Source organism: Accipiter gentilis, chromosome 7, assembly GCF_929443795.1.
Source record: "Accipiter gentilis chromosome 7, bAccGen1.1, whole genome shotgun sequence".
NCBI lineage: Eukaryota > Metazoa > Chordata > Aves > Accipitriformes > Accipitridae > Astur > Astur gentilis.
Window position 1 is genome coordinate 1662025 of NC_064886.1, and position 26122 is coordinate 1688146.

General features: G+C 47.1%; 2 protein-coding genes across 13 annotated transcripts in view; one reads left to right on the forward strand and one right to left on the reverse strand.

Moving 5' to 3' along the window:
- The first annotated feature begins 111 nt into the window (after window positions 1–111).
- On the forward strand, window positions 112–19210 carry LOC126040190 (acyl-CoA dehydrogenase family member 11-like). 3 transcript variants are annotated; one of them, XM_049804129.1, is made up of 15 exons: window positions 135–462; window positions 3974–4206; window positions 4848–4947; window positions 5891–6008; window positions 6854–6996; window positions 7082–7240; window positions 7785–7879; window positions 8155–8254; window positions 9783–9923; window positions 10704–10796; window positions 11214–11321; window positions 16533–16704; window positions 16954–17020; window positions 17324–17496; window positions 17742–19210. In XM_049804129.1, the coding sequence occupies exons 1-14, from the start codon at window positions 163–165 to the stop codon at window positions 17448–17450; spliced, it is 1956 nt and encodes a 651-aa protein (XP_049660086.1). In that variant the 5' UTR covers window positions 135–162; the 3' UTR covers window positions 17451–17496; window positions 17742–19210. The 3 variants fall into 3 exon arrangements, with proteins under 3 accessions (XP_049660088.1, XP_049660086.1, XP_049660087.1); XM_049804131.1 differs by having other exon boundaries at window positions 112–462; window positions 17324–19210; XM_049804130.1 differs by having other exon boundaries at window positions 7124–7240; window positions 17324–19210.
- Window positions 19211–19721: 511 nt separating this feature from the next.
- MTMR3 (myotubularin related protein 3) overlaps window positions 19722–26122 on the reverse strand; it is an 86896-nt gene continuing 80495 nt past the window's right edge. For all 10 annotated transcript variants that reach the window (XM_049804094.1, XM_049804093.1, XM_049804092.1 and 7 more), the window contains one exon: window positions 19722–25542. In XM_049804094.1, coding sequence (XP_049660051.1) covers window positions 25371–25542 — 172 coding nt within the window. In that variant the 3' untranslated portion in view covers window positions 19722–25370. The remainder of the gene's footprint in view (window positions 25543–26122) is intronic.

Consider the following 26122-nt stretch of genomic DNA (forward strand, 5'->3'; position numbering starts at 1 on the left):
GCTGTGGGAAATCTCCTCCCTGAGGGAGGGACAAAGACATGATAGATTTTTTATTTTTTTTTAAAGAATTACTTCACAACATCAAAACAAAACAAGATCGGTGCTGCTGTCAATCGAGGAAAGGTCTGGCGGTGCGTGACATGCTCGGGGCTTTGCGGGATCATGCTAACCTGTCGCCTGCCTTGGTGGAGATCCAGTACTACCTGCAAGCCGTGGCAGTCGGGTCGCTTTCTGCCTGGCGTCTGGGAGAGGTGCCAACCGCTGAGTCGTAAAGGAGTTGACAGGACCGCAGGCCAGGGGCAACAGGTCGTCATGCAGCAGGAACAAGCATTAGGGGATCTGGAAATACCCCTTGCAAGGAGAGAAGCTGAGACCCTCTTCCAAGAGCAGCCTGAGACTGGGAACCCGTATTTGGAAGATGCTTTGCTTCGGAGTTACTTGAAAACACACCTTCCTCCCAAGGTCTGGCATGCATGTTTGTCTTTCTGTGTGTACACGCTACAATTCTGGCTAGGTCACTGTTGAAGACTGTGAATTGAACAGTTCTCTGAGCCCTTTGGTGCCTTTGAGCGTTTAACTGGGGGGAATTTATCGGCATTCTTTAAAACTTGTTATCTTTGAATCAGTGCAGGGGTGGTGAAAAATACTGGCAGGACGTAAACAGGAAGCAGCTTGGTGCACTCCTGTGACTACTCTGGGTGTTGCAATGAGAGTGTTGTTTTGGGATTGTCAGCGCTGGCATTTGTTGTCTGGTCATCCAGAGAAGGAAATTTCAGAGAAAGGGAAAAAATCTAAGGTGATTCCAAACTCAGCTGTGCTCTTCCACTTCTCTCTCCCCCCCAGGGAAGAGGGGCTTTTAGGGAAATTCCTTTCCAAAGGAAGGGACACACACACACCCCCACACCCACACACAACTGTTCTCAGCTGTGCGCTCAAGAGGCTACAAAGGCCTGTTGAGGTTTGCTTGTTCTCAGCACAGGTCATTGGCTTTTCTGGGTTGATTTTCAGACAGCAAAGGCTCTGTACAGATTGCAGGGGTCAGGGTGAGACCCCCGAGCTGCAGGTCTCTGTTCTGTGAGGTCCGGTCCTACAGGAACCACTGGGAGTAGGCAACTCATCTCACTGGCTGTCCTGTGCTGTCACCAAAAGGACCGCAACTGTTTCCCACTTTGCAAGGACCAGATCTCATGGAGCAAAGGGTGACCTCTCTCCCTGATTTACTCCAGCAGAAGTAATGCAATGACCTGTAAAGCCACCGGGCAAGTAGTGGGGCAGAACCCAGCTTTCAGTGACCCTCTTTCTGCCACTGCTTGCTCTCCAGGTCTGTGAGACCTTGCAGTCGTGGGGTAGTAAGAGTGTGGTGGCAGCACTGGTAGTGTGCTTTTGTCACAGCCCTCAGGAAAGATGGGAATGAGGCCTCCCTAAGCACCACTATGGCCTTATTGCCAGGCGAGAAGATGGGGGAAAAGGAGGATGCCTTTGGGCAACCATGAAGGTCTTACTCCTAATCCGCACCTTTGGAAGCAGCATGATTCAGATGTCCTGAAGACTAAAAGGAGCGGTGATGTCTTTTGCCAAGGCTGAGAGCTGCTCTCCGCTCCTTCCCCAAAGAGACAAAGCAGCTGCAAAAGCTACCAGAGAATCAGCAGCCTCTCCCTTAAACGTTTCTGTGCTTGGTCCCAGCGGGGCAGTGTTGCCTCACCACTGAAAGGGAGAACAGGGTCTGCAGGCTGCTTCATGCTGCAACTGGAGAGCTAGCCCTCCATATGAACACCTTCCTGCCCAGGAGAGCAGCAACAGATGAAGCTTTGTGTGTTCCACTGAACCAGACACCATGCTGGAGGTGGATTCCTGCTGTACTAGTCACCTGTGTTCAGTGGTGAACACAGAAGTTCTCCTGGAATGGAGCAAAAGATTTCTTTCTTTCTTTGAAGCTGATTCCTGGAGAACACAGAAGAAAGCACCTGCTTTTTCTGGGGACCGTTTTGGAGACGTGTCTGTTGGTCTTTGATCCCCCTGAAAATATGTCCTTTAATATAAAGGATCATCTGTTAGCGTTCTTTGTGTGTAATAATTTGCGCATTTCCAATATATTCATCCCTGGAACATCAAAGAACAGATCAGGGCGAATGAGACCACCCAGCTGATGCTGCTAGGTGGCAGCTTCAGCCCTGGCCCTAATGGTTTACAGATGCCATCTCCATAGCCTGGTGTATGTTTTTTGGAGTGCCCAGGCTGCTATGTGTCACATTCAGCAGTCACGAATGTAGGACCCCTGATTTTGTTCTTTTACCTTGGTAATAAGCACGTTCACTTGGGCAACACAGTGATTTGTAAACCTGCATGTGCCCAGCTCACAGCTAGGCAGTTGGGTTTGATTTCTTTTAGAATACATGGATGAGGTGGAGGGACTGTTGTAGTTTGAGTTCACTGTAGAGTGCTGACCAAGAGACCCGTTTGCTAAACTCATGTTCTTCTGCCCACAAAAAACTACCAGCTAATCATTTTAAAGGTTTTTGTGCTTCAGGGATCAGTGAAGTCCATGAACCCTGGATTCTTAGGTTGTGCCTCTAAAACAACCTTCAAATTGTTGTCAAGATATGAGAAGCATTGGAGGCGTACACCCATCCCAGCTCAATTCCACAAAGAGCAGACAGGAGTGCAGCATGAGCTGTACCAGTTGACAGGGCTCTCATGCATGGTTTTTGGCTTGTTTTGTGATTTTTATTGCTGAGTATTTCACTGCTCACCTGAAGGAAAACTGGCTGGTCTGAGGATGGAGACTTCCAGAGTAGTAACTGGGAAGTGTGTGTTGGATCCTCATTACACACGCTGAATGGCAGAGTGATGAAAGAATCAATCATACGGGATGTAGTTTAATGAAAAGTCAATACAGGGGGAGGCAGGGAAAGGAAGAAGCAGTGTTTGTAGTTCATCATCAGCAAATTAACGTGTTTTATAATTGCACCATTTTGGGTACAGCAACTATGGCATTCACCTCCACGGTTGTTATTATTGAGAAGGAAATGAGCATCTCTTGAGGGCTAGAGAACAGCAAAAAATATTCCTCTGATAAAAGCAAATCTAGATCCGGTGGTTCTCTGACCCCCCCAGTACAGTCTTGGATGTATTTATGCTAACGGGGGTCCAACGGTGCTAGAGGTTGGGTCCGCCTGACCTAATTTTAATCATCTATAAGTCAGGTTATTTAAGTCTAGGCAACTTCACTAGGCTTTGGCAAGAGCACTTGCAGAAGGCAATTCCTGTCACCTTGGAACAGGTATCTAAGGGGGTTGGCATGAATCACTCCTCTGTGGGTGCCATTAACTATGGACAGACTACTCGGTCCAGGTCACCCAAGCCTGGCTGAAATGAGGGCACATGAATCCTTATCCAGGGCCTTTCAGGAAGCTGGATGCAGGGTGGAAGTTTGAATCTAGATACACTGGGTGCCAGGCTGAATTTCAAATGATTGCTCTGTGCCTCCTTTTCTAATCTGTTAGGCAGGTAACTACTGAGCCCAGTGGAAGTTTTCCTATACAGACGAAGGTTTTCCGTTTTTGGCAGCTCTTCCCCTGGCATCCTTCTCCAGCAGTAAATCACTGAGTGGCTGAGGTTGGAAGGACCTCTGGAGATTGTCTCCTCCAACCCCCTTGTTCATGTGCATCTGTGTCATTCTCAGCCCTGATACAAAAGCTCTTCTGTCTTTTGTAAAATCCTGAGGTGCTGCCAAAAGTAACTTGAAAAAATTATTTGGGGGAAGAAAAAAAAAAAGTGACAGCTGAGCACAGCTGTGCCAGCAGAGGCTAAGAGACAAGCTGTCCTGTTGCATTACAGAATGCATGGAAGGGCCAAGTGGCAAGAGACCACTAGCACCGCAGGACCATATGGTCAGTCCTCTGCCTTTCCAACTAGGACTGAGGCTTCTTGCCTTTCAGGGTGATGCTGAAGGGCTCTTCATGTTGCTTCACAGGTCCTGGAAGAGGTGAATCAGGATCTGGAGAGATTTGGAAACCGTCTGCTAACCAAGATCAAACATCTAGGATGGGAATGCGAGTTGAACCCCCCTGTGTTTCGGCAGTATGATGCCTGGGGGCGGCGGGTGGATCATATTGTCACCTGCTCGGCCTGGAGGAGGATGAAAGAGATTGCGGCAGAAGAGGGGCTGATTGCTGAGGCCTATGAGAGAAGATACTCCAACTGGAGGTAACTGGGGGAGAATGGGAATAACATGGTGCCTTCCTGGTTATTCTTAGCAAGGTACATTCAACTTCTTGTAGGACTGAACTTCTTGTTGTATAATGGGTAACAGATGATGCATGGACAAAAGCACACCTACCACTGTACCGAACAGCAGTGTCTGTCCGCTGTAATGTTCCACATCGGCAATTATAAGCTGTAACTAATGGCCTACAGTTGATCATAATATTCTTTGATGTCACCTTCCTGATTCTGGGGCCTGGCAAGTTCCCTGCACTGCTCCAACTTTACATGCATTGGCTTTAACATGGCTAAAGTTCTGGGATTTTACTTGCAGTTTCATTGTATTCCAGCCTCTGGAGATAGACCCCCATTTCTTATTTTTAAAACCTGCACTTAATGTGCACCAGCTGGCAAGCAATGCCTTCCATCCAGCCTTGCACTGGCAGCCTCTCTGGGACCGAGAAACGCTGCTGCTCCTCTTCGCTCTTCCTGGCTGAAACAGTTTTTGCCCTCTCAGAAATGAGCAGTCTGATTCTCACCTGTTTTGGCTGTATTTTGTTCCTCTCTTCCTAGTCAAGATGTTTTATCCTCCTGCTGTTGAACTGCTGCATAACCTGTCTGTTTTCACTCACTTTTTTCCCTAGCCGTCTGCATCAAGCTGTCAAACTGTACCTATTTTCAAGCTTCTCTGGAGGTTTCGGCTGTCCACTGGCCATGACTGATGGGGCAGCCAAAGTCATTGAGGTATGAGCTCAGCTGGTCTCCGAGGGCACAGCCCACGTCCTGGCAGTGCTGGTTAGAGACTGGAGCATCAGCCAAGGATGGAGGAGAGCTGATCTGCCATCTGGCTCCGGGCATGGCCCTTCCTTGCTCTGTGACTCAGCTCCATCTCCCACTGCCTTTCTCCTTTAGTTACAAAGCCTTTGTGCCCGGGCTAGCTTTTATGTTTACTTACAACACTGTATACAATAAGGCCTTTGCTGCATATGAAACCTGTGGCACTGCCGGTAGTTGGAAAAGTTTTCCGTATGTTTTTACTACGAGATAGTTTGTTTTCCTGTTCCTGGTGTGGAGTGGCAGTTAAATGCGTTGGGCCAGATCCACACCTGATGTAAATTAACCAAGCTAGCAAGACTTTCCCAGTCTGAAGATTTGGCTCTGCATCTTAGTGACACCCTTTGCACTATGTCAGTGGCTGTGTAAGATGCAGAGAAAAGTTAGCCATTAAGTAGCCAGCCCTGGGCACTTTAATTCAATAAAAATTAAAAAAAAAAAAAGCATGAGGCAGTTACCTCTTTCCTGCAGCTCTTTGCGTGCTGATGACATCCAGCATATATGAACATATGCTGATACCCTGGCACATGCGCTGTTTTGAAAGTTCTCTGTCCAGATGTCTAGCGGTGCAGAAATCCGAGGGGGGTAGGGATGCTCAGCACTCTTCTTTGCAACACAAGTCTGCACCTTCTGTCTGCACAGTGCTCCAGCAGCCGTGTAGGAGCTGGGCAGTTTCACAGACTCTCAGCAGTACATGCAGATGCACTGCAGTGCAGGACGCTCAGTGCCCCGCTTGCCTGCTTGCAGACCATCCGTTCTGAGCCTGGGACACACCACTGTTAGTTAAGGCAACTGTCTAATTTCATCTACTGAGTTATGGTCATCTTGGTTTCTTTTCCCTCCCCCAAATCAGTCACTAGGTATTCCTGGATCTCTGAAAAATCCTTTTGACCATCTGACATCCCGTGACCCCAAGAAGTTCTGGACCTCTGGCCAGTGGATGACCGAGCGCAGAGGAGGCTCTGATGTTGGTACGTGTTCTGAGGTGGCAAGCAACTGCAGCAGCAGCTAGATATGTGTTAGCGAGAACTAAGAAAATGAAGGGTGTGGGGAACTTAGAAAGCCTGGTAGCTGGTTTAGGAAACTTCAGCAGAAGTCATCCAAATCCTCTGCATAGCTCTGCTGTTTAACCAACAAAAGGCCCAACTTCTATCCACTGATGCATGCGGTACACACAGGCGGGTACAGAGCTGTGTTCCTTGCACAGATAACACACTGATATCCAGCTCTATAATCTAAACCTTGAGCAAGACAGACAGACCCATCCCAGCTGGGACTAGGAAAGCATTCTTGGCCTTCAACTTTTATTCCTTGGCTAATGTTAGTAATAGAGTGATGGGCCAGGAAACCTCAGAAGTCTGCTGCTGAGACAGAAATGTGGAAGGGGAGCCACCTGCATCTGATGAAGCTGCAGTTGGTTTCCTGGTGGAAGGGTCAGCTGTGGAGCGATGGATGTGCATCATTGCAGGACTCCATTCCTTAGCACCCTTTGTGCTTGGCTGTGGTAGCTCCTAAAGAAATGGAGGCATTGGATTATACACCGTGGTACATTCTTCTTACAAAGCACTGCCATTACCAGCTGTTAGTCTGGAGCAATTGCTGGAAAGGCTTGCAGTTAAACAGAGGGTACTTCCTTTCTAGTACTTAACTCTGGCTGCATTTTTTATCCAGGGTCAATGAAAGAGATTAGCAGCTAATCCATACTCCATCTTGATAGCGGGAGGTGACTTAAAAGAGCTGCTGCTTAAACCAAAAATCGGCATTGATCGATACAGAAGTTCCCATAAAGCCAAGATGATCTGCTCCTTTCTTGCAGCTAACGGCACCGAGACAGTGGCCAGAAAGCAGCCAGATGGTACATATCGTCTCTATGGTTTTAAATGGTTTACATCGGCTGCTGATTCTGATGTGGCATTAACCCTGGCCAGGGTAGCGGACACTGAAGGACGAGTAAAACAGGTCTGTTTGATGGTGGAATCAGGTGAAGGAGCAGGGGCTTTCTTCTTGTTTCATTGTAATGAAATCCTCTTTACATGCCTTTCAGTGGCCCCATGGTTTCAGCAACCTGTCCCTGTTCTTCCTGAAGGTTCGAGATGAGGAGGGGAAGCTGAACAGCATCCAAGTGCAAAGGCTGAAAGATAAATTGGGCACACGGCAGATGGCAACAGCAGAGCTATGGCTAGATGGAGCTAAAGCAGAGCTAGTATGTGAGGTTTCACCTACCTCTTGGGACTGGGCTGGCTTGGCATGGCAGACCACTCATGGGTGTTTTGGCGGTGATACCAGCTGAAGTTCCTCTCTTCCACCTCTGTGGCTGGCTGTTCACTTTGCAGAACACTTCACCAACAAGGCTGTGTGTGGGACAGAGCTGAGAAGAACTCGGGAAAAGACAGGAGGGAAGAAAAAAAAAAAAGTCATTTTAGGCTGGTCATTTCCCTAATCCAGTTGCATTGACCCAGCTGAGGGACAGTTCTGTGTAGCATGCAGGTAGGAACAAGCAACAAGGACCAGAACTGATCATGCTGACGTGGTCCCAAAGCCACCTCTCTGGTCAAGCTACAGACTTGGCTAAAATGAGACAGCCATATTTTAAAGCAAGCAGATCTTTGTGGTGCTTGAGGACAGATGGAGATGAAGTGGACAGCCTCTATCTATTTGTCTGTTAACACAACTTCCACTTAGATACACGTCCACTTCCAAGGCTGTGCGAAAAGCTTACATCAGCCTTTGTTCCTTGATGCTTTCAGATCTCTGCAGAGGGTCGTGGAGTGGCCTCCATCTCCAACATGCTGAACATAACTCGGATCCACAATGTCATTAGTGCAGTAGCTTCCATGAGAAGGTGAAAGCAGCACGGATCCCCCCAAAGCCAAAGGAGCAGCTTATCAGGACAAGGGGACTTTGCAATGCTCAGCATTGCAGCTAATTTACATCTAATGCCTTTGCAGGCACAGGTCTGGAAGCCAGCAGTGCTGGAGAAGGTTGGCCTGTGGGTGGGTGACCTAGGCTGGTGTGGTACAGCCAAACAGGGTTCTTCCAGTGGGGGTGGCTGGAAAAAAAAGCTCATAAGTGGAAGGTTGCTGGTCTAACTGCTTTCCCTGGCTGTATTCTCTCTAGGATGATCAGTCTGAGCAGAGAGTATGCCTGTAGGCGGGTTGCCTTCGGGAAGCTCCTCAAGGACCATCCCTTACACATGCAGACGATAGCCCGGATGGAGGTAAGGCTTTTGGGAGCCGAGCTGAACCTGTTGGTGAGGAAAGAGGGCAGAAATCTTCAGCTGGTAATGAGCACAGCCAGCCTGCCTCTGTGTGCAACAGTCAGATGTAGAATGCTCTTCCTGGTACAGTGAGATGTATGCAGCAGGGTAATTGCTATATTTTAGTGGGATTTGATCTGATGATAGACCTAGCTTCTCTGCCGGACTTCAGGTTATCCTAAACAACAATTACCTGGGAGCTATCCTGAGAGGAGTGCCAAAGTCATGCATGCACCTGCATGCACCATGTGTTATGCTGTGACCTCCGAAGTTGGTCATTAGCATCAGAGTCCAAGCATGACACCACAGTCTCCTAAACCTCAGTTAACAGACTCTTGTCCAAGACCAACACAGACTCATCCAACTTCCCTGGTAGCTCATGCACCAGGAGATGGGCTGTTCCCAGCAGGCTTGAACAATTCCCGAGTAGTCACCATGCACTTTAGCTTCTGAGAAGTTTGTCTTCCCTGTGTACTTGCACAGTGCTCATCACTACAAGACACTGAGCTTGAGTACAGCCTCTAGATGTGAATGTCATCTAGGGCAATAAAGGACAACAGAATAGACAGCAGCATGAATTGGCACTCTTGCTCTGGGCTTTGGGAGGAATTTCACGTGTGGGCCTTCGCTCACTGCAGAATGTCTCACAGTTTTGCCACAATGCTGAGCTGTAGCAGCTCACTAGATCCACAGGACACAGGTGGCTTCACACCTCTACTAAAACTTCAAAAAGAAGGCACACAGTTCTGCTCCTCTCACCCATCCAAGTAGGACTCCTTAAGTGGTGTTAACACCAATGCTTGCCCTTGGGCTGCGGTAGGTTCATGCAAATTTTTTAAAAGTATTTAAAAATCCTCTTGGAAGGTGGGGGAGAGGGAAGGTGGTCAACATGTGTCAAACATAACTTAAAGCTCCAGCATCTCTTAGCCTGTGGCCAGAATTCCACCTCTGAAAGAAAGGCCAGATCCTACATAGTCCCACAGCACATCGTTATGCACAGGGGCTACAGAGCTCCATAACCCAATGCTTCCCAAATCACAACTTGCCAGGGAAGCAAGTTGCTCAACAAGAAATCTGTCAAAGACCTTGCAGATCCTGCTGCTCTGAGGTTGACCATCAGATGTGCCATCTCATGTCCCTTACCTTTGGAAAGGATGTGGATTTGTGACCTGGATGCCTGATGGGATAAAGCTTGATAAAGCTCCAAGTAGGCCTGATGAAATGGCATTCCCCCTTTCCTCATACTAGACTGCAGTGTACAAGAGCAGCAGCTCTGGACTACTTTTAATATTTCATGCTTTGTGCCTTAGCTGGTCAGCAGTCTTTGTCTTTGAAGCGGTGGGTCTGTACAAGCAGGAGTGGCATTTTGCCCAGGTCCGAGTATTGCACATCCCTTCGAGATGGTCTCTTGGCACCTCAGCAGACCAGGCTGGAATCAGCCTGAGACAAAGATCCTTGCCAGTGAAGCTCCCTGCTTCTCTGCCTGCAGGTGCAGACGCGAGGGGCATTTCTTCTGCTTATGGAGATCGTTCGTCTGCTTGGACTTGTAGAAACCAACATGGCGAGTGAGCAAGACCAGCTTCTCTTGAGACTGCTGACACCAGTCGCCAAACTGTACACTGGGAAGCAGGTACAGAACAACCAGTTTGATTAGCCGGGGGTGGAGTTGTGTGGCCATTAGCAACCACAGAGCTGGAAAGAGCAGTGATTAACACGGCCAACAGGAAAGGCAGCGATAGCAGGGGATAATGGCAGTGACCTCTAGCTGCAGGGCCTGCAGCAATTATTGCTGGATTTTGTGGGTAGAAGACTTGTCCCTTTGCTCTCAAGGCCACAGGTCAGCTGTCTGATCAGAACAGACAGAGCCAGCACTGTGAAGTACTCCACATGCCAGAGGAGCACTGCTGAGGCTGCCCCAAGACCAAGGTGGGGCACTGAGCCACAGGGAATATCTTTCCCCTAGTTATGAATAAATAGCAGAAGTGTTAATAGTTTAGCGTTAGCCTTAATTTCAGGCATCTGCCCCTCTTCTAATTGCCCTCAGCTTAAATACACAGAAGCTTACACACCATAGGAAAGTAGAAGGTAAAGATTGTCCTGGACTAGAGACATGTACTCCCATGTACCAAGCAAACCGCAGGCTTAACCTTACCTAGAGAGGGCTGTATTGAGACACACTGTCCATGGATCTTCTCCCAAGGTCTGACTGCTCCTGCAGGTCCTCTCTCGGTGTTACTCAGTCTCCATTCCCCAGGCTGCACCTCTAGCATTTAATGAGCTACCTGCCTCAGCAAATGAGTGGCATCCAGTCAATCCCATCCCAGCAGGAACTGCTGTGTGATATTAGAGGTTTCTGGCTACTCTTTCCCCTTGTGCAATGTGGATCATGTCAGCTCTCTGCATTTTGCAGGCTTCTGCTGTTGTCGTTGAGGCAATGGAGAGTTTTGGAGGACAAGGTTACATGGAAGACACAGGCTTGCCAGTCATAATCCGTGATACTCTGGTAAGAAAGCAGCAGGAGAAGCAGAAGAAGCTCCTGGGTGTCACCTAGTCCCCTGCACAGTATTCCATGGTTGTCTGCTAAAGAAATGCTCAAGGGAAAACAGAGTCCTCCCCAAACTCACTCCAGGCATGGCAGCTCTTTTCTAGTTGCCTTCCTGCCGAGCCCAATCATCACCAGGGAGGGGACGCGATTTGTTCCTGGTGCTGGTGCTGTTCCCTAGCTCAGTAACGGAGCTGAGCTCCTAGCTCTCATCACCACTGCTCCTTTCCACTTGTGGTGAGGCAAGACATCTCTGGAGATTTCACTGATATCCCTTAGGTCTGCCCCATGTCTTTGTTTCCTCACGTTCCCTTTTCTTTATTGCAATCGCTCCAAAAGTCTCCTTCATGCTCTTCCACAGACTCTTCTACTCCACAGGTGCTGTCCATATGGGAGGGAACAACAAATATCCTGTCACTTGATGTCCTGCGATCCCTCACCAAGAGTCAAGGACAGGTGATGGCTGTGTTCTTCTCCACAGTGCAGGTGAGCCCTCATCAAAAGCACTGGTCAACCTGATTTGCCCACCTTAGCAGAGTCTTGGTGTTTATGCTCCTACCTGAGACTGGTAAGGAACATGACCAAACTGAAAGCTTTAGACAAGTATTCAGAAGGTGTCTTACAATTCTGGTCTTTAAATAGCACTTACAAAAGCAGAATGCAGGCAGTGCTCATTTTGGGATCCTTGTACGCTGCAAAAAATGCAGATACTTTCATCTCAGCAGTGAAGAGTTTTGCATTGTCAGAATTCCTCATGACAGGTACCAATACAAGTATATTTTTAACATGAAAGAGTCACCTTCCTGAATCCAAAATAATTTTGTGGTTTTGTTTCTTAACTGGAAAAATACCACAAGACTGCTGAATATTAAACCATCACTAGGGCTACCTACTACCTTATGACTTTCTATTTTTATTCCCACTGAAAAGATGGAAAGAGCCAAAGGAATTCCATTGCTGCCTCTTCAGATTTGCCATTCTCTGGCTTTACCTACAGGCTGCTCTTTTAAAGTTGTTCAAATGACAGGCAGTCAGGGAGAGACCAAAGCAGCTCAGAATTTCATGAAGGAAAATAAGCATCAGCTGGCTTGGTATGGCCCATAAAGGGAGACAAGAACCAGCCTGAAAGGCATGATCAGCATATCAGAGGGTGTTCTCTCAGAGATGACATTATTAATCCAAATAGAGCAATCCAGATTACATTAGCCCAGATACAGTGAGAGAATCCTAGGCATCTGGAGTGCTGGATTTGACTGTGGGTAGCCTTCACTTTCTCATCCAGACCCCGTAAGAAGGGAAAGGTCTGGGTCACTGCACTCCCTGCAGCACCGAAAACTGGCTAGCTCTTTCAAAAACACAAAAGCAAGAGCCTGACTCCTTCTCACCAGTGGCTGCAGTTGGGAACTTCTGTTACACTTCAAACCCCCAACTCAGCTGTATTCTGTACAGAGCACCTCTCTGACCTCCAGAGATGAGTGTTGTCTTGCCATCCTCTCAGACAAGTTTTGATAAAGGAAAAACACCTCAAACAATTTGACTACCAAACAAGGCAGCCAAATCTGCTCATAACCAGGAATGAGCACACCCGCTAATTAAAAAGCCAACTGGTCCAGCTGCTGATAAAAAGCAGCTTAGTCCGACGCTGAAGGTAATGGAGCGGAGAAGGAAAGGAGCGGGTGGTAGGCTCTAAAAATAACTTGGAAAGAAGCCAGCCTCCACAGGCTTACACTTACACTCATTTAAACAAATACCGCACGAAGGTGCCATACTGCAGTCCTCGGAGCACCTCTCTGGTGTAGCTGAGAGGGCCCCTCCAGCTTCTTAACAACTGGGTAATCAGAGAAGCATTAAAGAACACAGCGACGTGATTCAGAGCAGGTACCTGCACAGCAGTAACACCAAGTATTGAGATTTATTAATTAACAAGCTTATCATTGCTCTTGCACTCCCACAAATCACGCTGTATATGAGACTGGATGGTGAACAAGTCAGCACTGACTTCAAAGGTCTCCAAATTCCGGTAAGTGCCATTGCATTTGCTGTTCATGTCACACTGAGGCTGCTTCCATTTCCACAGAGAGTGCCTGGAATGGGCTTAGCTGGGAGAGCAGTGTTGATGCACCGATTCTGGATATAATAGATCATACCTGGCAAATAACCTGGACATGTCAAAAAGCTTTTCCCTTAAGCCTTTGACAGCCAGGCACTGGAAAGGCAGACTGGGAGGTATTTCTGCAGAGTGCCTCTGCAGCATTGGGCAGGAACGTGCTGAGTTTCTACACCAGAATCAGGGTTTCACTCACAGGTGATAAACAACCTCTTTTTGAGCTCCAGGTGTCCAAATTCTCTCAGTCTCTGGGAGTCTGGCTCATTTTGAAACATCCTTCCCATTCCTGTCTAGTAAGGAAATAATTTAGCCCTTCATAAAGGGATTTTTACTGCTCCAATCCATTTCCTTTTTATAGATGCACACAAGACTAGTACAATTTATTTTATGTTTGTCCATCAAGGTTCTCAGTTTGCAGGATTTGTGCCCAATGACAGGCTGCTTTGAAGAAATCAGCATTAGTATTTAGTACGCCATAGCGCTTTGTTCTCTGAAGGTCATATCTCAGGGTAACTTCCCTGCTGACCCCACTGCCATCTATTTTTGCTTTTATCCTGTGTCAGTTGCCTCTACTGATGGTGGGATACCCAGTGCTGATGGTGCTGTGATCTAGGAGCAGGAACCCAATGTTGTAATTACGCTCAGGAAAAGGGAAATGCAGAGAACTTCCTCATCCTTGCACAATGTGATTATGAGAAGCTGAATTTTTAGGGTTCTTGATACACAGGCAAGTTTGTTACAAACCACCTTGTCCAGAGGTAATTAGTCTGCAAAGTCTCGGGAGAACACACGGTGAGAAGAGCAAATGTGAGAGACAGTCCCGGATTCCAGCTCAGCCGTGGTGGGAGTTTCAGGTGGATTCTGCATGGGGGCAGTCATTTCATGTAATACTAAAAATTTATTAGCTGGAATTTTGAGCCAGAGCATTGGGTGTACTTTAGAATTCAATTACAGTCTGAAAAGTGACTCTAAAATAGCACCAAGGAATTATTTGATTATTGCATTGTAGTCACTTTAGATTAAATTTGGTCACATCGCAATACAGTTGTGTTTCTGAATGCCAGTCCTGCAGGCATCTTGCAGACCTCAGAATCAACTGCCTTATGAATCAAGAATGACTGCGTAGGGCTGAAACTCTAGCTGTAAATCAGACATACAATCTAAGCCACGTCATGGTGTTTTCAGGTCCTTTTCAGCCCATAACCACAATTTTAACACAGCAGGAAATAAATCTAGGTTATTAAAGCAAGACTATGTGTTTGCTTGAAACATTAATATGAGATTTGTGCTTCTAGCTCCATTTTGGATGTTCTGCCTGTTGCTGTATTTTTAAATACTCATGATCATTCTTTAAGTAAAAACCATTCTGACAATCCTGCTTGGTAGCTAGTGAGAGCAAACAAATGAGCAGCATCTTAAAATTCCTCAGTGAAAACTGAAGGAATCAGAAATATTTGAGCTCTAAAGCTCTTTTGCTCTCTGATGATTTCAGCCAGAAAAGAATGGTACAACTGGCACAGCGACGCCGTGTGCGTGTGCCTCCCCTCAGTTACACCCTACGGGAACTGGAGCAGATCAACATGCTGGAGGGAAAACAGGAGCTGCTTCTGCCTCGAGCATCGTCCCTGAAGCAGCTCTCCAGCCTCTCGCTCTCAAATGCAGGGGAGGACGGGTCAAAACCCAGTTTGATCTTTCAGAAGATTCAGTGCTTTTGGTTAGGAAAAGAACGAGTGTAATCTGAAAACAACAAAGTATAAATTATTGGAGAGCAAAGAGAATACAATAGTTTTGGGGTTTTTCCCCTAAGGTTAAAATGATGGGTTTTTTATTCCTGGTACATACTACCCAGGTCTTAAAATCTTAAAAAGCAAGGCAGCGTAGGATGTAGCTGTTTGTACCCCAGCCATTAGCACAAGGGTGCCGACAGAAGCGCACATGTTGTCGCTGTGCTTGGCCTCTGTGATGCTGGCTTCCACCCAAGCTGCTGGGAATATGTTTATGCCTTTGGGGTCTTTGATCCTTGTTAGCAACAAGCTCCGAGCTACTTTTAAAACATCTTATTAGCATTCTGTGGGCTTGGAGGGTTCTTTGGACTTTATCTTGGCACTAAACCTAACCGCTTTAATGATGATGTTTTCGTATTCGTACAGCATATGCTGCAAGTATTTATGTACCGCTTCGCCTAGAGCACAGAATAGCATCCATTGAGGATTGTGTTTTTCTTGTATTAACAGTCAGAAAATACAGGGCAGTGGTCAGGCAGAAGGTGTCATGCACAGGCATACTGCAGAAAACAAAACCGCGTTCAGCTCGTGCAGTCCCAAGTCCTACTGTGCAAATAAGCTGTATTTTCATGTACTAGCAAGAGGAACTGCATGATCACTTAAGCACAAAAAGCCTCAAAAACATAAAAAAATTTGTTCTACGCAGCAGACGCTTACAGGCTTTAGCTTCATAAATAACCTGCAAATGAGACTAATTAATGAAAAGCACCTCCTACCACCTGCTATGCTATTTAAATACATAACGGTTCCTTTTTGCGATTCTGTCCAAGGTAATCCTTTCGTTCTACTGCAGAGAGATAGGTTTGATTATTGTAAAGATGTTATCGCGGCACACCAAGGCTCCTGGGCTGAGCCCAGCGGTGAAGGCAGGGCCAGCCCTGAGCGCAGGCAGCGCAGGCAGCTGCCTGGGGCGGCCGAACGGTGGTGGCCTGCTTTGCTGCAGCAGAGCCCAGCTGCAAGTGCTGCAGCAGGGGGAATGCAGGGTCTGGAGGTCGGTGACAGCTGCGTGGGTGAGAGCTGGCTGCTTCTCCGCCTGTGTGACTTCAGGGGGACTGAGCTGTCACCCCAGCCTGGCAGCTCCGTGCAGAAGGCACGCTCTTCTCGTTCAATCCCTCGTAAGAGGGAATAACGTGGGAAATGCAGATTAAAGGCTAGCCTTTGCCGGTTGCATCCAGGCAGCCGTGGGCATGCCATGTCAAAAGAGCAACTATTTTAGACTCTCTCGGCAGAGTATCGCTTGTGCTTTCACAAGGTATTTGGGACAGTGGAAAAATTGCAGCTTAGCTGAACCCGGGGGAGCTTCTAGGTGGTGCTTTTGGGCACAGTTAAATGCCTGACATCCATCGGAAGAGAGCCACTCTGGTCCCGGGGCCTTTCCCACTGACATGACTTGCAGGGAAGAGCTCCTTGCAATCTGCATTTTCCTGCCTGCACACAGCTCTAGCGTCTTCGTGGAAGTAAAAATATAAAAAAGGGAGATTAGAACCTGATACAGGTATGCAATTAGAGGGAATTGGGGGTGTGATCTGGTCTCTGCGTGCAGCTGGAAAGCCAGCACGGAAGCAGCAACACACTCACAGGAATTCTCCGTCCTCAAGGCAAGGCTGCGAGTTTCCTTTTGGCAATGTCCCCTTTCCTGCTGCCGCACGGTGCTCTGGCCACTTCACTGACAGCAGTGCCCGTTACGGCCACCTTGATTTAAGCTTTTTGTTACTAGCTGCTGGGTGTGCTCAGGATTTCACCAGCCCCATTTCCTTGCAGAAGGTAAACATGCTGTAATTTTTCCTGTGATTGTTTTCTTTGCAGAAAAAACTGGAGCTGGCTTCGAGCACTGCGAAACTGGAACCTGCTGTGAAGCAAATGCGGGATGCTGTCAGCGGTCTTGCACAGTTCATGCAAGCAGCTGGTTCAAGGGGAGCTGAGACCATGGAGCTAGCAGCAAGAGACTTCTCCTACACCCTAGCAAGGATCTATGCAGGTAATGGGGAAGGCAGAAATGATGGATTTCAGACCAGGAAAGGGCTAGGAATCAGTCCTAGAATGGCCTGGTTTCATACCTTCTGGGTAAAGGGTGGAGTTTCAAGGAAAGCTCGGTCCCCACCTTCTTTCAAACTGAGGCAGCTCTGCCTGGCAAGTGCTGTTGAGAAGTAACCACCACCTGCTTTTCACGAGCCCTTGCTCTTTTGGCTGGAGCCCGGGAATACTGATGTCTCCTGCTCTTCCGCAGGAGCTCTTTTAATTGAACATGCAGCTCGGCCTGATGCTTCCGCAGCAGACATCTCTGCTGCTCAAAGGTAAGCAAAAACCTCCTCTAGCCCTAACTGTTTTAGATGATTTCTTGTGCAATGCAGCAGGCTTTGCTCTGCCTCACCAAGCGATCTGATTCCCTGCCATGGTGAAACCCAAACTTCATATCATCATCGATGGAGACAAACCCCATTCTGGGTTGGCTGCTGTCAACATCACGGCTTTCCCCTGCCATGGGGAATCTCCGTTCTAGTAGTGATGAGAGGGATCCAAACCAGGCAGACTTCAAGCTGAAACCAGCTCTGTCCGCGTAAGGGGGCTCAGACAAACTGTTTGCATCCTCTGTTCAGGTGGTGCAACCAGGAGCTGTGTCCTGTGGCCAGGGCGTTAGAGAACAGCAGCTATGAGGCCAAGGAAGTGCTCATGGACAGCGCGCTGGTGTACGAGGGCAGCCCTGCCTGCGGCAGCCGGCTGTGACCCACCAGAGGCAACTGGGAAGCCCAACCCCCAGGGGAAATTAAAGGTGGGTTGCAAAAAAAAAAAAAAAAAAAAAAAAAAACAAAAACAAAAACAAAAATCCTCAGACAGCCACGAATTACAGGCACAGTGGGGACAGTCTACCAGCGGCCAGACCAAATCCTTCTGGAGGAACACCCAGCTGCACCACCTCCTCCAGTATGAAAATCCACTACTTTTGCGCTATTTGCTAACACAGATGCAGCCATTGAGATTCAGTCCAAGATGCTGAATGTTCCTACTGTGTTTTAGGCAAAGTGATCAAATCCAGATAGTGACTTGAAGCAGCAGCAATTCAAGTGCCAACTGGTGTTCTTTTTAAAGAAAAGCAGCCAAAACCAGACTGAAAATTATTTGAAGCTGATTAAACACAGAAAACAACCATTTTTCCCTTGTTCACCTTTTGGCTTTCCATGTGCTACACACGATCTTCCACCCTGGTACCTGCCACAAATGGGGTTTTCTTCCAGGGCAGCCTCTTAGGCCCACCGTGGCTGTGAGGGTGGTGCGTCCCTTCATACAAGCAACCTCCGTCCCTGGGAACTGTTGCGCTGTGCTCAGGAGCCCCAGCTCAGCGGCTGATCTTGGCAACTTGTTGGGTAAAACAAAGGCTTTGTAACTTAAACTTTCCATTTTCCTAGCCAAGGCTATTATTAAGCAAGGTGCTCACAGGACACTGCTTAGTCTAGCTCGTGCTTCTGATTTTTCCTTTTATGTTCTACCTTGTCTCGAACAAGCTTTGCTTTTACTTTAACCTGGAGGAGAGGCTTTACCTTCACAAGTATGTTTGGGCACCTTGTCCCCACTAAAGCTGCGAACTCGGCTCCGCAGTCAGCCGAGATGGGCAAGAAAAACATTCTCAGCCTGTTGTGTTTCAAACACGGGATACAGCCAATTGCTATTTGCAGCTCCGTAAATGGTCAGCGTCAACATCAACACTGTGGTGCGAAGTCCTTCTGTAACAGCTTAGGGGAGGAGGCAATTGCAATTATGTCACTCAAATTACATCAAAACTGTACAAGTTGGCAGCAAAATTAAAGAAAAAAATTAATTTTCTTGAATTTTTCTTATGAAAGCTTTTTTTATTCTCTGTGACCTCCAGAAAACTTATTCATTCCCTACGCCTGTGTCCTAACGATGCTGCAATTCATACCAACATAAATTCTGACGTAAGTTTTAGATTGAAATCCAGTAATCCTCCACCAAAGCAAACACCTAAATATTGACTGCGTGCTTCTCTTCACCTTCAGCCCATCAGTCTGCCTACTTAGTATTACGCTGATGACTAAAAGTTGCTAATAACAGAAGAAAAACAATAGTAGAACAAAGACGGTTGGAATATATAGCTGTGAAGTGCTACAGCAGGTAGGATAGCAAGTGGGAAGAGAGGAAAGGAACCGTTTCCTGAGCACAAAGTCATCCAACACTTCACTAAGGCCAAAGCCCACCGATGCAGGAGGATCCAAACAACCAAACGTTGCCTCTGGGGAGGAGCCGAGCTGTGCCAGGGCAGCAGCGCCTGTGGGACGTGGTGAGGAAGGCTCCGTGGGCGCCCTCTGTCCCAGCGCGGGGATCACAGGGCTGAGCCAAGCAGAGCTGCCCTCAAATCACACAAACACCGTTTAGCCAGACCCAGCACCCAGGGGCTTTCCACTGCAGGGTTTCTCTGTGTCCGTTATATCTGCATTAAGTCAATAAATAACATTTGGCTTTGAAAAATCTCCTACGTCCCTGTAGTTGTTTGGTGTCAAAGGTCTTACAGGTGTCAAAGCACGGAAACCTGTCGTGCTGTGTAAAAACCAGGAGAATGGGAAAGTGAGAGAACAACACGTGGCTCTAACCTGACCAATGATGGTAGCAAAGTCCATCACCAGATTTGCACGTGGGAAGGGCAGAAGGGTCTGACGGCACGCGATGAATGCAACACAAAGTGAAAGTCACCGTGTTAGAATTGTTTGCAGGGCTGCTGATAAACTGTCAGGATTCTCCATTCTCACTAAGTGCTCATCTCCAAAGCACAGGGCTTTGGCAAGCAGCAGTGCTTTCCATGCTCACTGCCTGCCTGGGATTTCATGTCACCACTTTCCTATGTATTTTACGTAGTTTTTTGAACAGCAGGGTTACTTTTTCCTAATATACGAGCTATAATTGGCCTAAAAATAAGCCCCACAAAGTGGGAGCCCTACAGATGCACCGATACAGAAAACACAAGGGACTGTAAAATTGTCACCATGTAGGAAAATGACAAATTTATTAAGATCTAAATATTCACTCTGAGGCTACAGCAGAATAAATGCTGTTACAAACAATTAAGCGCTAGGGTCTAACACTTTATACTGCTGCTAAACAGCTCTCTGCTCTCATAGGTTTGCATGTTTTAAAACATTTAAATGTTCTTGAAGTAATTAATCAAGAATCAGATGTCATTTTAATACAAATTCCACAAAAAAAATGTACAATCAAATGCATCACCTGTTGCCACTGCAAGGTAAAAATCATTTAATAACATAACTATGGGAAATCGGTTTAAAAAACGTATTTGTTAAATAGTAAGATAAAACTTTAGCAGCATTTAAAAAATTTGAAAGTCTGAAGAATATGGTAGTCTTAAATCCCAAAATGCAACAATCTGAGCTCCAATGCCTGTATTATGTGTGTAAAATGAAGGGATGGGAATTTGGTATTCCTCTGCCCAGGAAAGGGCACATCTACATGCCGTAGGGACAGCAAGACAGATGAACGCTCGTACAGACGTGGCTGTAGTAAAAGGTTACATTTTTCTTTCTGCATCCTTGCTCTAGTACTGGTGGATTCTCTCTTTTAACAAAAAACTGAGCTGAACTGTTAAAAAAGAAACTTCACGCTGCCTGTGCTTGGTCTGGGCTGCCTCCTCAGCCCTGCCCTGCTCTTCCAGCAGCAGATCTGCCTCTGAAGGCACCCCAGGGGAATCGCTCGTCTGTCCTTCAGAGAAAAAAACACCAGGAGCAAACGCAATGCCTGGCAGCACAGACTGCACCGCTGTGCGGGCGCTGCACGACCAGAGGTTGCATCACTCACTTTCCTCACGACTCAGAAAAGAGCCTAAATTGCTGCTTTTGCTTTTTAACCAAGAAGGGTAATTCCATGGAACTCACAAGCCAGTTCCGAGCAACGCCAGTGATGGAATCCAGCTGAGGGCAGCTTTAAGGAATACGTAAAACCTGATCTGGATCCTGCACCTGAGCAAACGTCAGAGAGCCGGCCTTTGCTCGGTACTGAGCATCCCCTTCCAGCACAGCCCAGTAAAACACCATCTTCTAACTGACCCTGGACACAGTTTTCTCAAAACCTCATGCTGAGTAATTCAGGATCTATTAAAGGGACAACTGTAGACTAACCATAAAACATCTGCACAGCCCCATCTGTTAAACAAGCTCTGAATCTGCTCAGCTTTCCTGTGTGTGGCTATTGCCCTTTGCAGCCTCGTAACAGCCCAAAACCCCTCCCAGCGCAGGCTCTGTCCCACACCGACGGCCTCTCCTCTGTAACCGACTGGTTCCCAACACTTTCTTCCCCTTCGCCACCAAAGAGCCTTCGGTTTTCCGTCCTACGTGCTGCCGCCACCATACCTCACCCATACAATTAAGCTGTGATCAACTAATTGCTGCCCAGCCTGCAAGATTGCTGCTGCTGAAGGACTCCTGGGCCACCACACTGCAGTATCGCCACCTCCACCGGCAAGGAGAGGCTGGGCTCACTGCTGTCCTACTTGGGGAGGAGAGGAACCTTCAGTTCTCAAAGATTGTCTTGTTCCTCAGCTACTAATACTATCTGCAAGACTCCCGATAAGCCGTACACGTCGCCTTTGCATAAGGAGATTGTTTTACAGCATGTAAGACAGCGCTAAAGCTGCGTATTGCGATAGTAGCACTGCTCTCCTCTCAGGCTCTCTGCTGTTTGAGAGCTGTAACAAAAGAGGAAAGGACGTTCGTTAGGAAGAACTGATCACCGGGAAATGAGCTTCTACACAATGGCAGCTGTGTGCTCCCCTAGCAGAGCTGCCAGGCTGTTGCTGCCCCTGACATGAAGCCCTTCTGCACAATGACGACTTCACACTGTGTGGAAGTTAAAAAAAAAAAAAAAAAAAAAAGCTCTCTAACTCCCACCAGCAGCAGCAGAGGAGACCCCCGGGGTTTTGCTCAGCGTTGCCGAAGCAGAAAACATCCAAGCAGCGCGGTGTCCGGGGCTGGGAGTACCGGGGTGCACATAACGTCTGCAGCCGCCGTGCGACAGAGTAATGAGTTACTGAAAAAGCACTTAGAATTAACTCAAGTATGAAAGGAGCTATATAAAATCAAATTCTAGTGTATAATTGAAAATCTGCTGTTCCTTTGCATGTTCTTAATAGTGCAAAACATTATATATGCTTTGCTTTTTTATTCTGGAAGCTGTAGATACTACCACCAGCTGTGATCACAGCTCTGCCCAGAATCTGCAGTTTTATTTGATTAAATAAATACCATGAGATTATAAAGCAATTGTGCACAACATCTTGTGATTAGAACAGGCCTGTCCCAAAATAACTCACAGTTGCTCAAGGAGCCCTTCACTCCCTCTGAGAATTCAGGGCAAATCCTCTCTCTTGACTTCAAATATGTAAGGAGAGAAATAACTGATGGAGCATGAGCTTATGCGAGAGGAGCGCATGCAGCCAAGCGGCTGAAACGAGCAAGCAGCCCTAGGAAAAATGAGAATAATCAGACCCTTGTGCAGGAGACTTTCGCAGGATAAACAGCAGTTGAGTTTTCCACCTTCTGGGAAAAGATTAAAAGATATTAAACCTGAGTGAGTTTGGTTTGTTCCCAAAGAGCCACAGCTCCACCATCCAGCATTGAGAATAAGGCAGAAAGTGTGCAAATGAGAACCGAGCTCTGATCTCCCCACCTTGCTGCCACTGCGGCGAGCACTGGCGCTTGCTCGCTGCAGGGCAAGGGAGACATTGAGCTTCCTTTTCCAAACGTCACTGAAGGCAGGGTGAATTCCCTGGCGACCTGGGCCGCTCCTACATGTGGGCTAACGTCATCACATCAACGCTTTGAAAGATGATGGTTGGTTAAGGGGAAAAAGAAAAACAAGGTACCAAGGAAGATGAGACTCTTACACAGTTCTCCAGGCTCAGAAAACCGTGCAGATTGTACTGACAGTACCTGGTGGTGCGTGCAGTTTGTGTCTTTTCCCCCTCCCTGGGACTCTTGCACCAGGAAAACCAAGCTTAATGTTTTTCTTCTAAGTTTAGGAGCAACAGTGTGTTGTTCCTTGCAAAGACACACAGTGGAAAAGAAAGCAAGAGGAGGCCTGCTGCAGCCTCCTTTTTCAAAGGCCTTGGTGTTTCTGCTGAACCTCAAATATAGTCCCTAGGGAAGGACAGGAAAGAAAAATAAAAAATTAGAAAGTGTGTTAGCAAATGCTCCCATGCAAAAGTCTAAACTTTATTCACTTTTATTTATATATTTAACAATTCTAAAGTATTTACTTCTTGCTTTGACAAAAATGAAAAATATAGGAGCACTTTACTCTCTTGAGGAGAGAACGGTTATATATACAGCTATGGAGAGATACTGGTTCCTCCTTTACATACAAAGAAAAATAATATTAATAAAAAAAGTGCTTCATTGATCAAAAAAAGACTAAGAGCTGCAAGCATTTATTCACACTGTACATCACAGACCCCAAAAACCCGTATCATAACCTCTTGGCACCTGTCATTAGGAACTGCAGAATCTTAGACTTATTTTTGACTGTCTATTTGCACCACAAACCCACACAATATTAGTGTGCAGAACTACACCGTGTCCCCTAAAGTCAAACCTCTAATTGCCCCATCCGTGGAAGAGCCAGAGACGGGAGCTGCGTGTTATCCTTTTCCTGCTCCAGCTGTCTCTGCTTTACACGGAACAGCAATGCCTACAGTTCTGTTCCAGATACTCACTGCACTGGTTTAGGAACAAATACTTCTAGATACAACTCAACTGGAGAACCCATCTTTATCTTTGCTTTTCCCTCCTGATGGTTTTAAAAATGTCTCAAAACCCGTACCCGGGGAGATCCCATCTTTATCTTTGCTTTTCCCTCCTGGTGGTTTTAAAAACATCTCAAAACCCGTACCCGGGGAGATCCCAAGATGCTTCATTACCAGATCCCCTTCCCATAAGGACACAAGCTGCTCTGCTAAACCAGCCTCCTGGACATTCATTTTTGTCTCGTGAATCTTCTGCTTACGCCGCAGCCATGTAATGATCCTTGCGAAGGGTGTGGGAAGTTCAAAGCCAAAAATAAAATACCTTGACATTTCCCCATCAGACCTAAGAAATATTCTGAGATGGTTTTCTGTGTGTGATACTCACTTTGGATTATGTGATTCTGACATTCCAGGGAAGGAAAGCGCTCCTTTCCCAAGGTTTCTTAGATATTGAGCTTTTCTATCTAGAACTCTCAAATACTCCAGCAGGATTCTTGATAATATCATGAGAGAAGTTGGAACTTTGTCTAGGCAATACACTGTGAAGCAGGATCTACATTTCTTCCTTGCCAAATTGCACTAAGCAGGCTCTATCAAAAGGAAAAGGGGACGAGTACCTAACACTCATTTAAAAACATGTATTCAATAGATTCACACTTTAAGGAGGTGACTTTAAAAGCGACTCAGATTGGGAGAGAAGGAAGAAGGGGAATCCATGATATATTTCAGGTCTTCATAAAATCCTCAGGCAGGTTTTTCCTATCTGGAGTACACTGAATACAGACTGAAAAAGGAGGAGACATCCCAGGAGTATTACAAGCACCAGTGCACTCCTCATGGACCAAGCCCAGCAAAAACACCAGCATATCACAGTTGCTCTTCCATTGGTTTGGATAGTCTCATTAAAGTGCGAGTCTGCACAACAGCACAACAACTTGTTTGTATGAACCATAACAAGTGCACTGCTCCAAAAGTAGCTTCGCATCGAGTAAACCATCCTAGAGATGGGGCAAGGATAGAAGTCAAAGGTCTTCTACTTTCCCACTCTGTTTTAAATAATGAATTGCATTTACAGAACTTGAGAGAGGCGCCAGTGTAAAATCCATCTCAGCTAGGCAGCCTGTTCAATCCCCTTCTCACCTCTCGCAAACAAGCACCCACTTTCCTTAGCCAGCGTTGTCCAGGTGTTTCCACTCTGAGCCACAGCAGCAGGGCTGATGGCAACCAAACACATCAATTGTGTGTGCAAGTGCAGAGCCACTGAGTATGGAAATCTGTGATTGATTCCCCCTTCACGCAGCGAGGATAACTAAGCCCACTCTAAGAACAGAGAGGGAGAGTGCTCTCTTGGGAAAGAGGTTCCCATTTCTTCTAGCAGCAACAGGTTCCCAAACAGCAGTTTCTTGTTTGGAAGTAACAGGAGTGATTGAAAGCACTAGCACTGACGCTACAGGTATTCACACTTTGCACACTGGCTGGACCGAATCCCCTCTTCTCCTTTCCTCCACAAAATCGTCTGTCTGCAACAGTTCAGCAGTGGGACAGTTAAATACAAAAGGGAAATCTGGTTCTGGCACCAGCTCCCTTCCCACTTCCACAATCTTCCAGCAAACAAACATACATATATATTATTATATATACACACACGCGCGTAGACACATACACACAGATAGGACAGAAAGGAAAGGGGGAATAGCTGGAAAAGGAGAATCCCACAATCCAGCGGTACGTCCTCAAGGTCTGTTCCGCCAAGCAGTGTTCCACGCCCCAGCCTCCAAAGTGCACGGCTCCCGCATCCTCCCAGCCTCAGCCTATCGAGAATCTGTGTGTCTGTTGAGGAAGAGTCAGCATGGCTGCTCCCCCGCTGCTTCAAGGCTGGAACTTCAATTTGACGTGGCAGTGATGGGTTTATCCAGTTCAAGATCAAGGCTGGAACTGCTTGGGTGCAAGCTGCTGTAGCACGATTTGCAGACTCTGCTGGGTTCAAAGAGCTGCTGGCTAGGAACGGGCACCTTCTGGTTACAGCAACTGGAGCAGAACACATTTCCACAATTCCTTGCATCAGGAACAGAGGAAAAATGGAAAAGAAAAGATTAGAAGCAGTTTGACAAAGTTACTCAAGTTCTAAAATCATACTATTCATAGTGTTGTGATGGGGTCAGCCCTGGAGTCTGCAGTTGCTCCTCCCCAAGTACCATGATGCATGCAAAGACAACAACCACCATCTGCACCCTGGGCTACTCGCTTCTGAAGCTGAAGCGGAGCTCTAGGGACATCAGAAAGGAGCACAAAGCAGAATTACAGCTCATTAAACATCTCTACAGTGACGGGTCTTCTGTACAACACTGCCTCATGTGAAACTGGAGGGAACTTACCCCTCCATGAAACAAGGGTAAGCTCTCTCCCATGTCCTGCAGAGAAGCTGAAGCATGGTGCTACTCATCACTGTCACTGCTACCTTGGGGGCACACAGCTAAGAGAGGGGCTAAGGGGAAGCAAACAAGGGGCCTTCCCCCACAAAGATGTGGGGAATGTGGTGTCCTGGCCCCTGCTCACACCACTGATCCAGCTTTGCATTAGAGACAGATCAGATACTGCAGTCCTGGGAGGAGCTAAGAGTCTCCGCTCCTTTACT